The sequence below is a fragment of the Tamandua tetradactyla genome, chromosome 6, assembly GCF_023851605.1.
Source record: "Tamandua tetradactyla isolate mTamTet1 chromosome 6, mTamTet1.pri, whole genome shotgun sequence".
NCBI classification, from domain to species: Eukaryota; Metazoa; Chordata; class Mammalia; order Pilosa; family Myrmecophagidae; genus Tamandua; species Tamandua tetradactyla.
Window position 1 is genome coordinate 152,660,505 of NC_135332.1, and position 14,202 is coordinate 152,674,706.

General features: G+C 33.1%; 1 protein-coding gene across 1 annotated transcript in view; it reads right to left on the reverse strand.

The window, feature by feature from the left end:
* Positions 1-2,309: 2,309 nt before the first annotated feature.
* Positions 2,310-14,202, reverse strand: part of EIF3E (eukaryotic translation initiation factor 3 subunit E) — a 52,100-nt gene continuing 40,207 nt past the window's right edge. The window contains exons 11-13 of the mRNA XM_077167486.1: positions 4,225-4,327; positions 3,801-3,935; positions 2,310-2,502 (exon numbers count right to left, since the gene is read on the reverse strand). Coding sequence (XP_077023601.1) covers positions 2,464-2,502; positions 3,801-3,935; positions 4,225-4,327 — 277 coding nt within the window. The 3' untranslated portion in view covers positions 2,310-2,463. The remainder of the gene's footprint in view (positions 2,503-3,800; positions 3,936-4,224; positions 4,328-14,202) is intronic.

Genomic DNA, 14,202 nt, shown 5'->3' on the forward strand with positions numbered 1-14,202 from the left:
TCAGAACAAAAGTCACAGTTTTAGATCCAAAATAGGAGATGCCTTAGATTAATGTTATTTCTTGCAGATTCTAAAAGTCAAAGTTTATTAAATACAATAAACACATGAGATGAAAAATTAACAAAACATAAATGTTTGTGCTACCTTTCCAAGAAGTTAACACTTTTCCAGGGAATGGCTTAATCTCTAAGAGAATTAAAAATGCAAGGGAATAAATTATGCATGGAATACACACAAAATGGTTTAACAGTGGTCATATTTTCTAGGAGTCTAAAGAAAGCCTCACTGGAAGCTTTGAACATTTCACTGTAGCAGATTGTTTGGCCCTGACCTAGACTACTGTTCCTACTGCTGGTCTTTACTACTCAATATGTTACTACTGGACTTTACTTTTGAGACAGAACGGGCTTAGGCTTTCAGCTGCTCCCATGTTTGGCACTAATCAAAACAGTTTAATTCCCAAATGATTTGTTTGAGATACTTGAGGATATCTGAGAATACCTGGACCACTTTCCTTCACATACACTGGCTGGAAAGCAAAACAGTGGTCATATGTGGGGATCAACAGCATAGGCTGGCAAGCATCAGGAATTCAAATATTGTGGATTTGGAAGTGAATAGTTTTGTATGTTGTCCAGTTGTTTCCCTGACCACTGGGAAATTGAGAGGAAAGAAAACATTTGAGATTGTGTATGTGCCTCTCTCCATTTTTACTTACACCATTAACAAGACAGAGCCAAGACTAAGAGAAAGATAAGTTTAGAAATTTTTCATAAAATTGTAGCACCCTAATGATTTTAACAAGTTGTCAACTGACCTTAACCATGTAACAAAAACATATAAAACAAATTATACTTAAGTCTAGTGTGTCCACATATACTAGGACTAGTTACTTGATCTACAAACCTTGAGCATTTTGTACTATATACGATCTGCATTTTTTCTTGTCCTATACTTGCCATTTTCATGATACTGGTAATAGATGAATTAAAAAATTAGCTTTGGCTTAATCTTCCTGCTAGTTTCAGCACCTTTGGATTATAGCTTAGAGATATCAGTGCCCCAAGTCAGGAGCCAGCAGCTTTGGCATATAAATCAAATCCAGCCCTCTGCCTGTTTTTGTAAACAAAGTTTTTGTGACACAGTCATAACTTCATTTACATAGTATCTAAGGCAACTTTTGAGAAACATGAAAGAGCGGAGAAGTTGAAACAGAGAGCAATACGCCTGCTGAGGCTATTATTTACTATCTGGTCCTTTACAGAATAAGTTTTCAAACTCTAGCCTTAAGTTTAGTATGGGAGAAGCTCTCTATGCTGTTTAAATGGCAGAGGCAATTTGAGAATAATGAAAATGCAACATTCTCTAAGCTTAACTAAATGTCAAAGGTGACCTGATCAGATGTCAGATAAAAAGAACACACATATATATTTTATCTTTCTATCATTCCTTGAGAACACAAAAAGATAAATTTCTATTATATGATTGGGTTGAATTTCAACAAGCAAATGAAAATCAAACTACTACTGTGTAAATGGAAGCCCAAGGGCTTTATCTACTTCTTATGTATAAACTGTGTGTATGTCTGTACCCACATACACATATACACCGTGTTTTGGATACCCAAGATATATATCATAATATTCAGGGAGACATTTATAAAATTCAACTTCAATTTGTACTCTTACTCTCTATAGTTGCTCAGTGAGTAGCTTAAGGAAACACTTTAATTAAGTAATAACAGCTTTGTTTGCAGCAGCCCAAATGGAAATAACCAAAATATTCTTCAGTGGGTGATTGATTAAAATATGTGATACATCAATATATGGAATACTACTAAGCAATAAAAAGGAGCAAGCTACTGATATGAGACAACTTGGGTGGCTCTCAAGGATATTATGCTGAATGAAAACAGCTAACCTCAAAGGGTCATGTTCTTTATAATCCCATTTATATACCATTCCCAAAATGACAAAATTAGAAAGATAAAGAACAAATTATTGTTGTCAGGGTTAGGGTTTATGGAGATGATGAGGATTTAAGTAAGAGGGAGGTATTTGCAGTGATTGCAGCGGTTACACAAATTTATACATGATAAAATGACATGAGGAGATACATACATATATATATATGTATGGACAAATGCCAATTTCTTGGTTTTGATATTGTATTATAGTAACATTAGATGTAACTATTGGGGGAAATTTGAGTATAACGTATATGGATTTCTCTGCAATATTTTAATTTTAAAATTAAAAGCAAAACAAAAAAAAATCACACTTGCATACACAAGGAAAGTCACAGTAAGATAAAATGAAAGTCAATTTTATTCAAATTTTTCCAAAATTTATAATCAATATGTCGTTTCTAAAATGTATGTCATACTTATGTAATAGTTTTATTATTTCATCTTTCTTTTACAGCTTTTTCTTTCCCTTTTTTTTTTTTTTTGGTTACATTTCTTCAGTAGAAGCCAGAGTCCTGAGTTGCCCAGTTAGGAGCCTAAAGTATACAAAGAGAAATCAACAGGGTGAAAAGAAAATACTTTCTGTAAAAGCTAACATGGAAAAAAGTGATATTAGTATTTACTTTAGCACTATTCATACCAAATGATTAAGATTCTGATAATTTCTACAATTATTAAATGTCAGCTCCCCCACTTAGAACAAAACAATAACATCAAAATATCATCTGCCATATATAGTTTATGAATATTTATAAAGTAGAGCAATGACAATATTACCAAAACTGAAACAATCATCTTAATATAAACTGACCCTGAAACATGGAGAAAAATATTTCATAAAAGTTATTTTCTGAAAATGTTCAAAAATTGATTGTGTTGATGAATGCAGAACTATATGATGATACTGTGAACTACTGATTGTACACTTTGGATGACTACATGGTATGTGAATGTATCTCAATACAATTGAATTAAAAAAAAATTATTTTCCAGGTTTAGTTATTCTAAACTTGGTTAGAAGGGGCAGGAAATTTCTGAATTTGTCTTCTCTTTTAAAACTAAACAACTGTTAAATAAAATAAATTCAATTTATTTTAAAAATTAAAAAAAACAGCAAAAAAACTAAATGACTTCTCCAAGGACACAAGCCCATTCCTAAAACTTCGATCAAATGGAGTCCTTAGATGTCCCACAAGTGCTTCCTAATGACTCCTATCCTATCAATTACATGTAATTATAATGGCTAAAGAGCATCAAAGGTGGCTTGGGATTCCCTAATTTCAATGCCATCCAAGCTCCTTCAATATCTAACATATAGGATTTCTACCAGAAAGAGAGATATATTTTTTTACATAGTTACTCATTTAGCATTAAAGATAAAATCAAATTTATGTAAGATCAAAACTAAAAGATGCAGTAAGATCAACATTTTTACAGAAATATTTAGACTTAGAAAAAACACACATTTCAAGCACTTGAAAGAGGGTTACACATGCAAATTATCATCCACCAGTATCAAAATGAGGTGTTAAAGAAAACTTTGAAGAAATGAGTTGAAGTCATACAGAAGAGTAAAAGTGAAAGAAAAATAGTAATAATAAACTAGAAACACAATCTTTTTCAGTTTTCTTGACTGATACATACAATATATCCAAGAAAAAATTCTTTTCAGTTTAGTCATTTCTTAAACAAATTTCACACCCTTAACAAATGGAAATACAAAATCAGATACAATAGATAATAGGAACTACTATGCTCCAAAATTAAATTTATGTACTAATTATGTAACATCATTACTAAATTCCAGACAAAATATAAAATTTTTGGTTCTTACCTCTGATCTACTATTTTGATTAAGTTTCTTCTCAATATTCATGGCCAACATCTGGCTTCTAAAGGAAAGGCTTTTGGTCTTTTCAATCACTTGTTGATAGGGTGAGACTGCATTGTTACCCATAACCACATGACCCTGAAATGAAACAAAGGAAAAGTGACCTTGTAACATCAACAACGTTCACAAGTAAGTAATGAACATGATATAATTACAAAGTTATGACTGCTGAACATCTTTTATACACTGTGTAGAAATTCCAATATTCACACAGAAAGCAAAAACAATGGTGCTTCAAAGAACTATAATTTTTTAAAAACCCAAATTCTTAATAGAACAGAACAAAATAGTCTAATTAAAAATTGCCACAAAAAGGGTAAAATAGCAACCAATATCTAGTATGTAGCATAAGTAATATAATACTCACTAATTTAGAATCAATTTTGGCATCCAGTCTTGCATTTCTAATCAAATTCACAATCCACCTTTCAGCTTCTTCTGGAGTCATGTTCAGTTTATCTGCCAACATGCTAATCAGAAAAGTAAAAACAACGTTAACTGGGTCTAAAAATTTAGTTTTATGTGCCTAATGTGTTTGACCTCTATTATGCATAGAAATTTTTAGGCATTTCTGGGCCACATTCTCTAAAATACTATGGCTCTTTCTATCTGTATTGCTCATGTTTCTGCCTACTGCCTTGGCAATGCACACAATATCCCATTTCCCCCAACAGTCTGTAAGATCCTTGAGGGAAGGGCACCATATTCTGTATTTACAGAAATCCCACAGCTTCTACAAAAGTAGCTTATGTTGAGAGATGTTCAACAATTAATGATCTTAAAGGAAAAAGCTTTCTATGATGCATAATTATACAAATTAAATTTACTTCAAGGATCACTCAGAGCCTCTGTGTGCACTTGTGCTGCAAAACTCTGGAGGTACTCCCTGGAGTTGTTCCCTACATAATCTATATGGTCACTGAATTTAAGAAAGGGGGACAGAGAAAGAGTGAGAGGACAGAGACAAATATTTTGACACCAACCAATCTACATGTTACAGCTTCCCAACTGTGATGGTTTGAAGCTGTATGTACCCCCAAAGATCATGTTCTTAAAGCTATTCCATTCCTGTGAGTGTAGGCCCATTGTGGATGGGGCCTTCTGATTAGGTTATTTCAGTTGAGGGCGTCCTGGTTAATCCTCTTACTAAAGTCCTTTATAAAACCATGAAATAGAGAGAAAGCACAGAAGATGAGAGAGAAGGACACGAAAAGAAGTTCAGAAAGAAAGCCACAGAAGGAGCAGCCAGAAGCTGAAAACAATGAAAGCTTGGGAGAGAAGGACCAGCAGATGACGCCATGTGCTTTGCCATACGACAAAGGAGTCCAGGATTGTCAGATTGCCTACTGATGCTTGATGTGGACATTTTCAAAGCCTCAGACCTATAAGCTTGTAAACTAATAGATCTCCATTGTTAAAAGCCAGCTTATTTCTGGTATACTGGATTCTGGCAACTTAAACCAACTAAAACATCAATTTATGATTAGATCACAGAGGACATGGCAGGGCCGAGTTTATCAGGACTAAAGCAAACACCAGTCTTGATAGTTGGAAAGTCAATCAAACATCTGATGGAAAAATATTTATGTATGAATGAATTATACTTAAAAGTACATAGTATACATGCATACATATATATGGGAATTTATACATAAACATTAACTAACTTTTTCAGCTTTCATTAAGACTATTATATACTCTCAGGCTTTTCCATGTAATTACTGGTTGATTATAAGAACTAAAATATCAACAACAAAATCATTCCTTGGAATAGTAAAAACTAAAATTCCTGATCTGACAATACTTTCAACTTAAAAAAAGGTAAGGATTTTGGATTATGTAATGAAGTGATTCTAGAGCTTCCAACCCAAATGTAACCATCTTGTTAATAAAAATAATTTTATGGAAATAATATAATCTCTATTTTATACATCACTGACAAACAGCAGGATTTCATTCCAAATGTAAAAATTAAGCTATGCAATTAAAATTGCACAAACTAAATCTATGAGGATATCATAACTTTTCAATTTTCTTTAAATGATGCTTGGAGTTAAAAACATCAGGATGATGAGTATGGAACATAGCCAATACAATCACAAAACTCCCTGGATTTTATGATCCATTTTGTTGTAAGCACACATACATAGCAAACAGAAAGAACAATTAATTTATGACTATTACTTTAGTTTCATGGACAGATTTCACTTTATTCTTTTTATCACTGTTCTCTAAATCCTATTTTTTTTAAGCCACTAAAAGTAGAGAAGTATGTCATTTTACTTAAACACACAGGCATTTTTTTGGATGAGGCAAAATTCCTGCAAATATTTCCTGCTTGACTTATTTTAGAGACATGTAAACTACATTCTCTTCAGCATTATCAAAGCTGATCCCTTTTCCTGAAGCTTCTAATCTACAGGTAAAGAACAGATGTCCCAAAACATACTCAGTATTATTTTATCACTTCCTATAGAAGTTACTCTTTTGTACGTCTCCTGCATCTCAAAAGTATAACTTTTAAAGGCCATTTTACTCTGATTAGCACAGGCTGATGTCTTCAAAAAGGCAAACCAGATAAGCCTCACCTGCCTCCTGCAAAGCTCCAATAAATGTACTGTGAAAGCACAGATCTGTTTTGAAGTCCTGGGCAATTTCTCACATCAGATGCTGGAAGGGAGGTTTGCAAATCAGAAGTTCAATGGACTTTTGACAACTTCTGTTTCAAAGAAGCCACAGTACCATGCTTATAATGATGTTTCTTCACCTCTCCAGTAGAGGGCGCACTTGCCAGTGGCTTTTGTAGCCAGTTGCTTCCTGGGTGCTTTACCACTGGATGATTTGTTGGGAGTCTGCTTTGTATGAGCTATGTTAACATTGCTCTCCTTTGGCTGGAGCTTGGTGGGCTAGAGGTAGCTCTGGAGTTAAAGAGCCATAAGCAGCACCACAGTCATCCAGTGTGCACATAACATTGAACACCTGAAGTCAGGGTATGAGGTGCCAAGGGGGAACTGTGAGGGAGAGTTACATCCATATCCTAAGTCTTGTATTCTAACATGGCTGGGGCAATCTGGCAACATGCATCAAAAGACCCATAAATGACTGCTCTGACCCTATAATCCCTTCTCTGGAGAGTTACTGTTTGCATCGTGCTTGTTGATACATTACTTAGTAAATCAAGTCAGAGAAAAACTTGAAATAAAGTCCAAGAAGTATTAGTAAATTATTTATGGCATCTCAGGTTATCTAAACTACCAATCACTTCAAGAGTGAATTAAAGAATGTGTCAAGTCTAGTTTCTTCATGAGTATTAGAAAAACACACAAAGTAAAATTCCATTAATTAATCACATTAATTAGACTAGTTAGATCAGTGGAGAGAAATCTTCAAAGTCTACATTTCTCTTCCATTCGATTTTATACAAATAGTAAACATTCAAAAATAAAAAGGAGATCATATTAAAGCTTGAAAAACAAAAAATTGGCTTAAGCTATTCTAGATCATGCCTGTCTCATGGTAAAGAACACAATGCTTCAACAAACTAAAATAAAAGCCAAACTGCTACCAAGTGCAGAATTCGTAAGAAAAATATCTGATTCAATCCATATTTGAAAAATAATTTCAGAATGCTTAGATTATATTAAAACCTCAACGTACATAGGCAACTTAGGGTAGATACATCTTAAGGTTGAATGGTTCTCTTGTTCAAATGACAGAAAAGCATAATATCGAATATGTTAAAATATACAAAGAATCCTTAAGTGCTATTTCTCAAGATGTGACAAAATATAAGTATTTCAGCCTCACTTTAATTTCTCTGATTTAACATCAGCATAAAACTTGATTATTTTCATGCTTCTGGGTAGTAATTAATATCAATGGTCCTACTTCTGAACATAAGATAGAATAAATCTAAATTAGGGTTTCACCAACTCTAGGCTGGTTTTCTACCAGGTTTTCCATACCTAATCTTTTAGATGATTTCCTTCCTTGACCTTCCCAAATCCCACAGGCCCAAGACATATATCTTGACAAATAAAGATCTGGGGTCAGAATTTCACATTTCTTATTAATTACTTCTTTGAGTAACCTGGACTTTCAAATTATTTGTAAGTATAATTTATTTAAATGCTACTGACTTCAGTATTACAATATGGGAACCCCTAGTCTGGATTTCACTGCAGACTATGGTCAACTAGTCAACATATTCAAAGAAAAATACTCCATTATTTTATAAGAGTATGATTAAAGACTATGAGTTAAATGTAAAATGTGTCTAAATGCAAAATTAAAAGGAAGTAGAAAAAACAGGAGAAAATTGAGAAATGCTAAATACACAGTCTGTATTACAACTGAAAATACTCATCCCAATATTTCAGTAGTCAAAAATAAGATATTACCTTACATTTAATATAAAATGCAGTAATAATAGCCCCTGATACTATTTTATCTCTTTCTGGAAATGCATCTTCTAATTTCTCTTTAAGATCAGTATAACTGAATATAAAGTGTGTATAATACATAGAAGTAACAAGAACTTTAAAAAATGTTAAGATTTAAAATCTTACTTAATAAAATAGGTAAAGTAGAGTAGCTTTAACTTAAAAGAAATGCAAAATCGGTTATGAAAAGCCAAAACTAACCCTTTATAGGAAAACTATATTAATATATGTTCCAACATGCATCATACACATTCAAAATATCACATTCATATTTGCTTTTATCTACAATTGAAAACTGATCCAAGAATTATTATAGAACAGCTTTTAAATTTCAGACACACACCATATCTAATAAACTATTCAACTATACTAAATTAAATCCCCCACAGTAATCTTTTATGACAGATGCTGCATACTTTATGGTAAACAGATCTCTAACTTACCCAACAAATCTACAGAGTTGTATATAAACTGATAAAAACCTTCCTCATATGCGTTTTTATAAAGCTATGACTATCACATGTGCTTACAATCATGAAGTCAAGAAATGGATTAACAGAGGATGTTCCAAATCACAAATGGAAAAAGTTATTTAATAAACAAGCATGGGTTTTATAATACTATTCCACTGAAGTATTTGAATGTGTCCATTGGGAGAAGAAGGCCAGAGAAACATCCACACCACTCCCACCAAAATGAGAGAATATCAAATAACTTTAGATTAATTAAACGCAGGGACAGGTCAAGCATAAACCAGAGAGGAGTAATTTGTTATTAATTAGTACACCAGTGGAAAAAGCTTAGTTTTGGACTTAAAGATATTCCATTCAGAGTTATGAGGGTTCAATGAACCTTCAATCTAAAATTACTTCCCTGATTTTCAAATACACAAATTATGTCCATGTCATTCTCTCTAGTCACTATGCATTTCTCATCAAAACACCTACCACCATTTGTAACTTTACATTTATTTTTTGTTTCTTTCTCTGTATATTAAGCTTCATCAGGGTGTGCTATGAGTCTAGCCAGAAAACATGCTCATTAACATTTGTAATTTTTTCCCCTCTGAATTGCTGTATCACAAATTGTCCACATTGAAAAATAATTTAAATGTACTGCGAGATGCAATGCAATGAATGTCAAAGCCCTGTTTGCCCAGGCGCTATCATTTAGTAATACTTAAACAGCTTAATATCTCTAAATCTTAATTTTCTCGGCTAAAAAAAACAAAGGATTATCAAAGAGAGAAAAAGTTCTTAAGTTGGACATCAACAGAATGAAAAACTTTTGCTCTGTGAAAGACATTTTTAAAGGGATAAAAATACAAGCCACAAACTGACAGAAAATATTTGCAAAGCATATACTGACAAAGGACTTGGATCTAAAATATTCAAAGAACAATTCAAACTCAAAAATAAAACAAATAATCCAATTTAAAATTGGAGAAAAGTATCGTACCATTACACAGATGGCCAAAAAGCATATAAAAATATGTTCAATGCCATGTCATTTAAGAATTGCAAACTAAAAAAAAACACAATTATTTGCATTTCCCTGATGGCTAATGCTCTTGAGCATGTTTTCATGGACTTACTTTGGAGAAATGTGTATTTGGGGCCTCTTACACGTCCATATTAAATTCGATGATCGGCTTTTCCATTTCTGCAAAGGGTATTAGAATTTTGATTGAGATAATGCTAAAACTATAAATCATTTTGGTGGAATTGACATCTTATTGTCTTCCAATCCATGAACATGAAATGTCTTTCCATTTATCTAGGTCTTCTTTGATTTCGTTCAGCGGTGCATTATAGTTTTGCATGTACAAGTCCTTTACATCCTCAGTTAAATCATTCCTAGATATCTGACTCTTTTAGATGCTATTATAAGTAGAATTTTTTTTCTTGATTCCCTCTTTAGAATATTCACTACTAGTGTATAAAAACACTACTGATTTTTGCATGTTGCTCTTAAACTCCACTACTTTGCTCTAGATTTTCTATACATAGGATCATGACTTACGCAATTAGAAGTTTTCCTTGTTCCTTCCAATCTGGATATCTTTTGTTTCTTTTTCTTGCTTAACTGCTCTTGCTAGAACTTCCAGTACAATGGTGAGTAAGAGTGATGACAGTGGGCATCTATATCTTGATCATAGGGGTAAACCTTTCAGTCTTTGACGATTAAGTATGATGTTAGCTATGGATTTTTTATGTATGCCCTTTACCATGTTGAGGAAGTTTCTTTAAATTCCTAGTTTTCTGAGTTTTTCAAGAAGGGGTGATGAATTTTGCCAAATGCCTTTTTTGTGTCAACTAAGATAATCATGTAGTATTTCTGCCTTCATTTCATTAATGTGGTATTATTATTATATTAATTGATTTTCTTATATCAAGCCACCCTTGAATAAGTGGGATTAATCCATCAGAAAAATGTAAATCAAAATCACAGTGATCAGGTAGTTCAGTGGTTAGAATGCCCACCTTTCATATGGGAGACCCAGGTTTGATTCCCAGACAATGCACCAAAAAAAAAAAAACAAACACAATGATATACCATTTCACACCCCTACAATGGCTATTACTAAAAAAAAAAACAAACAATAGAAAATAAGTTTTGGAGAGAATATGGAGACAATGGGAATACTCTTTGATTGTATGGTATGTAAAACGTGTAGCAGCTGGAGAAAAATTTGTAGGTTCCTTAGAAAGTTAAGTAAAGAATTACTTGGAAATCTCACTTCTAGGTATATACCCCAAAGAATTGAGAGAGATTCTCAAATACTGCATTCCAATGTTTATAGCAGCATTTTTCACAACTGCCCAAACCAGAAGCAACTGAAGTGTCCATATAAGATAAACGGCTAAACAAAAAGTGGTATACACATGCAATGGATTACTCAGCCTAAAAATGAAGTTCTGAAACATGCAACAACATGGATGAACATTGAAGACATCATATTGAATAAGCCAAACACAAAATGAAAAATATTGTATGAACTCACTAGTATAAATTAATCAGAACATGTAAATTCATAGAGTAAAACTAGACTACTTTATAGGATGATAGGATAGGGGTAGGGAATGTGGAATTAATGCTTAGGGGTAGTTTCTGTTTAGCAATGGATAATGGTGACGGTAGCAAAACGTAGTGAATATAATTAACACCACTGAAACATATATTTGAATGTGGTTAAAGGGGGATATCTTAGTTTGTATACGAACAGCCAACCTTAATGTAGACTATGGACTATGGGTAATAGTCTAATTACAAATATACTGTTTCATCAATTGTAACAAAGGTATCACACTAATGCAGTATTAATAATAGGGAAAATTATGAGTATACATGCATGGGGAGGCGGGATATGGGAACTCTGTATTTTCTGCATCATTTTTCTGTAAACTGTAGCTTCTCTAATTAAAAACAAAATGGAAAACCAAAGAAAACCCCAACAACAAGATACTACTACACAACTATACACAAATGTTTATAGGTGTTTTATTCACAACTGCCAAAACCTGGAAGCACCCACGTCTTTCATAGGTGAATAGGTAAACAAACTGTGGTGGTACATCCATACAATGGAAAAATATTAAGTGATAAAAAGAAATGAACTATTAAAGTCACAAAAAACATTCAGGTATGCTAAATGTATAATGCTAAATGAGAGAAGCAGTCTGAAAAGGCTAAACACTGTATGATTCAAGTTATATGACATCTGGAAAAGGCAAAATGTAGAGACAATAAAAAAATTCAATGGCTATCAGGAGTTCCGAGGGAGTAAGGGAGGGATGAAAAGGTGGAGCACGGTATTTTTAGGACAGTGAAACTATTCTTTATGCTACCATCATGATGGATACATGATATTATGCATTTGTCAAAACCCAAAGAACTGTACAAAACAAAAAGTGAACCCTAATATAAACTATTAACTTTAGATAAAAATGTATCAATATTGGTTCCTCAACCGTAACAAATGCACCATACTAAGGTAAGATGTTAATGACAGAGAAACGTGGTGGTGGTGGTGGTGGGGATGGGGGTTGGACTGGGGGTGTGATATGTGAATTCCATACTCTGTGCAATTTAAAACAGCTCTATAAGGTTTATTTAAAAAAAAAAAAGGCTTGTAATGAGTCACTGTTTTGTAAAACTGTTTCCAGAAGTCTTAGCATTCAGCAGACATCCTTTGCAATCAGAAAGAAAGCTGAATGGGACAAGATAAGCAGGGGGCAAGGGGAAAGTGCCATGTCTGTTTATACATGTACCTAAACATATACACTCACAAAGATAATACTGCATTTGAAAACAAATCCTGTTGTTTACATGCATATACATACACATACACCACTTGAATACAATAGCTACATGAGGATATATAAATTCCAACTAATTAGAATTAAATTAAATTTCAAATTTAGTTCCTGACCTCATTACACTTGCTACATTTTTCAGTACTCAACAGCCACCTGTAGTTATTGGCTACCATACTGTACAACGCAGATATAAAACATTTGCATCATTGCATAGTTCTACTGCAAAGTCCTACTCTAAAATATTCAATAACCGTGAATTGTTGGATTAGATTCCTTCCAATTCTAAGGTTCTTTCCTAATACTCAAATAAAATTATTAGTCTGCCTATTCTAAACCATCTAAGTTAGTAAAATTTACCAGAGACAGTCAAAGGGTGAATTTAGCATTTGAAATAACATAGGTGAAAGGAAATGCTATCATTGGGAGAAAGGCTATGATTTTGGACTTTGGAAAGCCACTAAAACTTTAGTATAAAAATGTTTTAGACACTTTGCCCAGCAGAAAACTATAGGGATCAAAGAAAGAAGGTGAAAATTAACAAACTACAGCTTAAAGAGACAAGTTTAAAAAGACGTTTAATGTCATGTAACAGTTTATTCAAGTATCTTGTTGGGATGCACATCTCTTTTGCGTAGTAGTAGAAATAGTTTTATCTATCTTAATGCTAAGGATAGTTAATGGAATCTCAAGAAGCAAAATAATGACTCCACCTTCCCAGAGTTATAAAAGGGAAAGAGCTAGAACTATAATAAACTTTCTTACTCATGAGACCTCAGAAGTAAACACAAAAGTAAAAAAAGCATTATCACGCTGACCAAAAGGGAGAAGAGAGACATGAGACAAAATAAAGTCTCAGTGGTTGAGATCATTCAAACAGAGTCGGGAGGTTATCTGGAGGTTATTCTTATGCATTATATAGATATCCCCTTTTAGTTTATGGTGTTGGAGTGGCTAGAGGGAAGCAATGAAACTGTTGAAGTGTGTTCCAGTAGCCTTGATTCTTGAAGAAGACTGTACAACTATATAGCTTTTACAGTGTGACTATACGATTGTGAAAACCTTGTGTCTGATGCTACTTTTATCCAAGGTATGGACAGATGAGTTTTTAAAAAAAAAAGGATAAAAAAATAAATAAATAATAGGGGGAGAGGATATAAAGGCTAAAAATTAGGTAGACTGAAATACTGTGGGTCAGTGAGAGGCAGGGTTAGGGGTATGGGATGTATGAGTCCTTTTTTTTTAATTTCTTTTCTTGGAATGATGAAAATGTTCTAAATATGATCACTGTGAAGAACACACAACTACGTGATGACATTGTGAGCCACTGTTGTATTATATGGTTGGACTCTATATGTGTGGATACTTTTCCATAAAAATATTTTTTAAAACAAGTATTATCATGGACAAAATTGAAAGTTCACTAATGCAAAAAGAAATGTACTCATTTAACAAATATATATTAAGCATTTATACTGTACAGAGTTAGTACAGTAATATATTAGAAGCTAAAGAAAGAAAAAGGAAATTCTGCTTTCAAATGGCTCAAAAGAGGGGTAGTTAAATAAGTTTCAGACAAGAAAACAT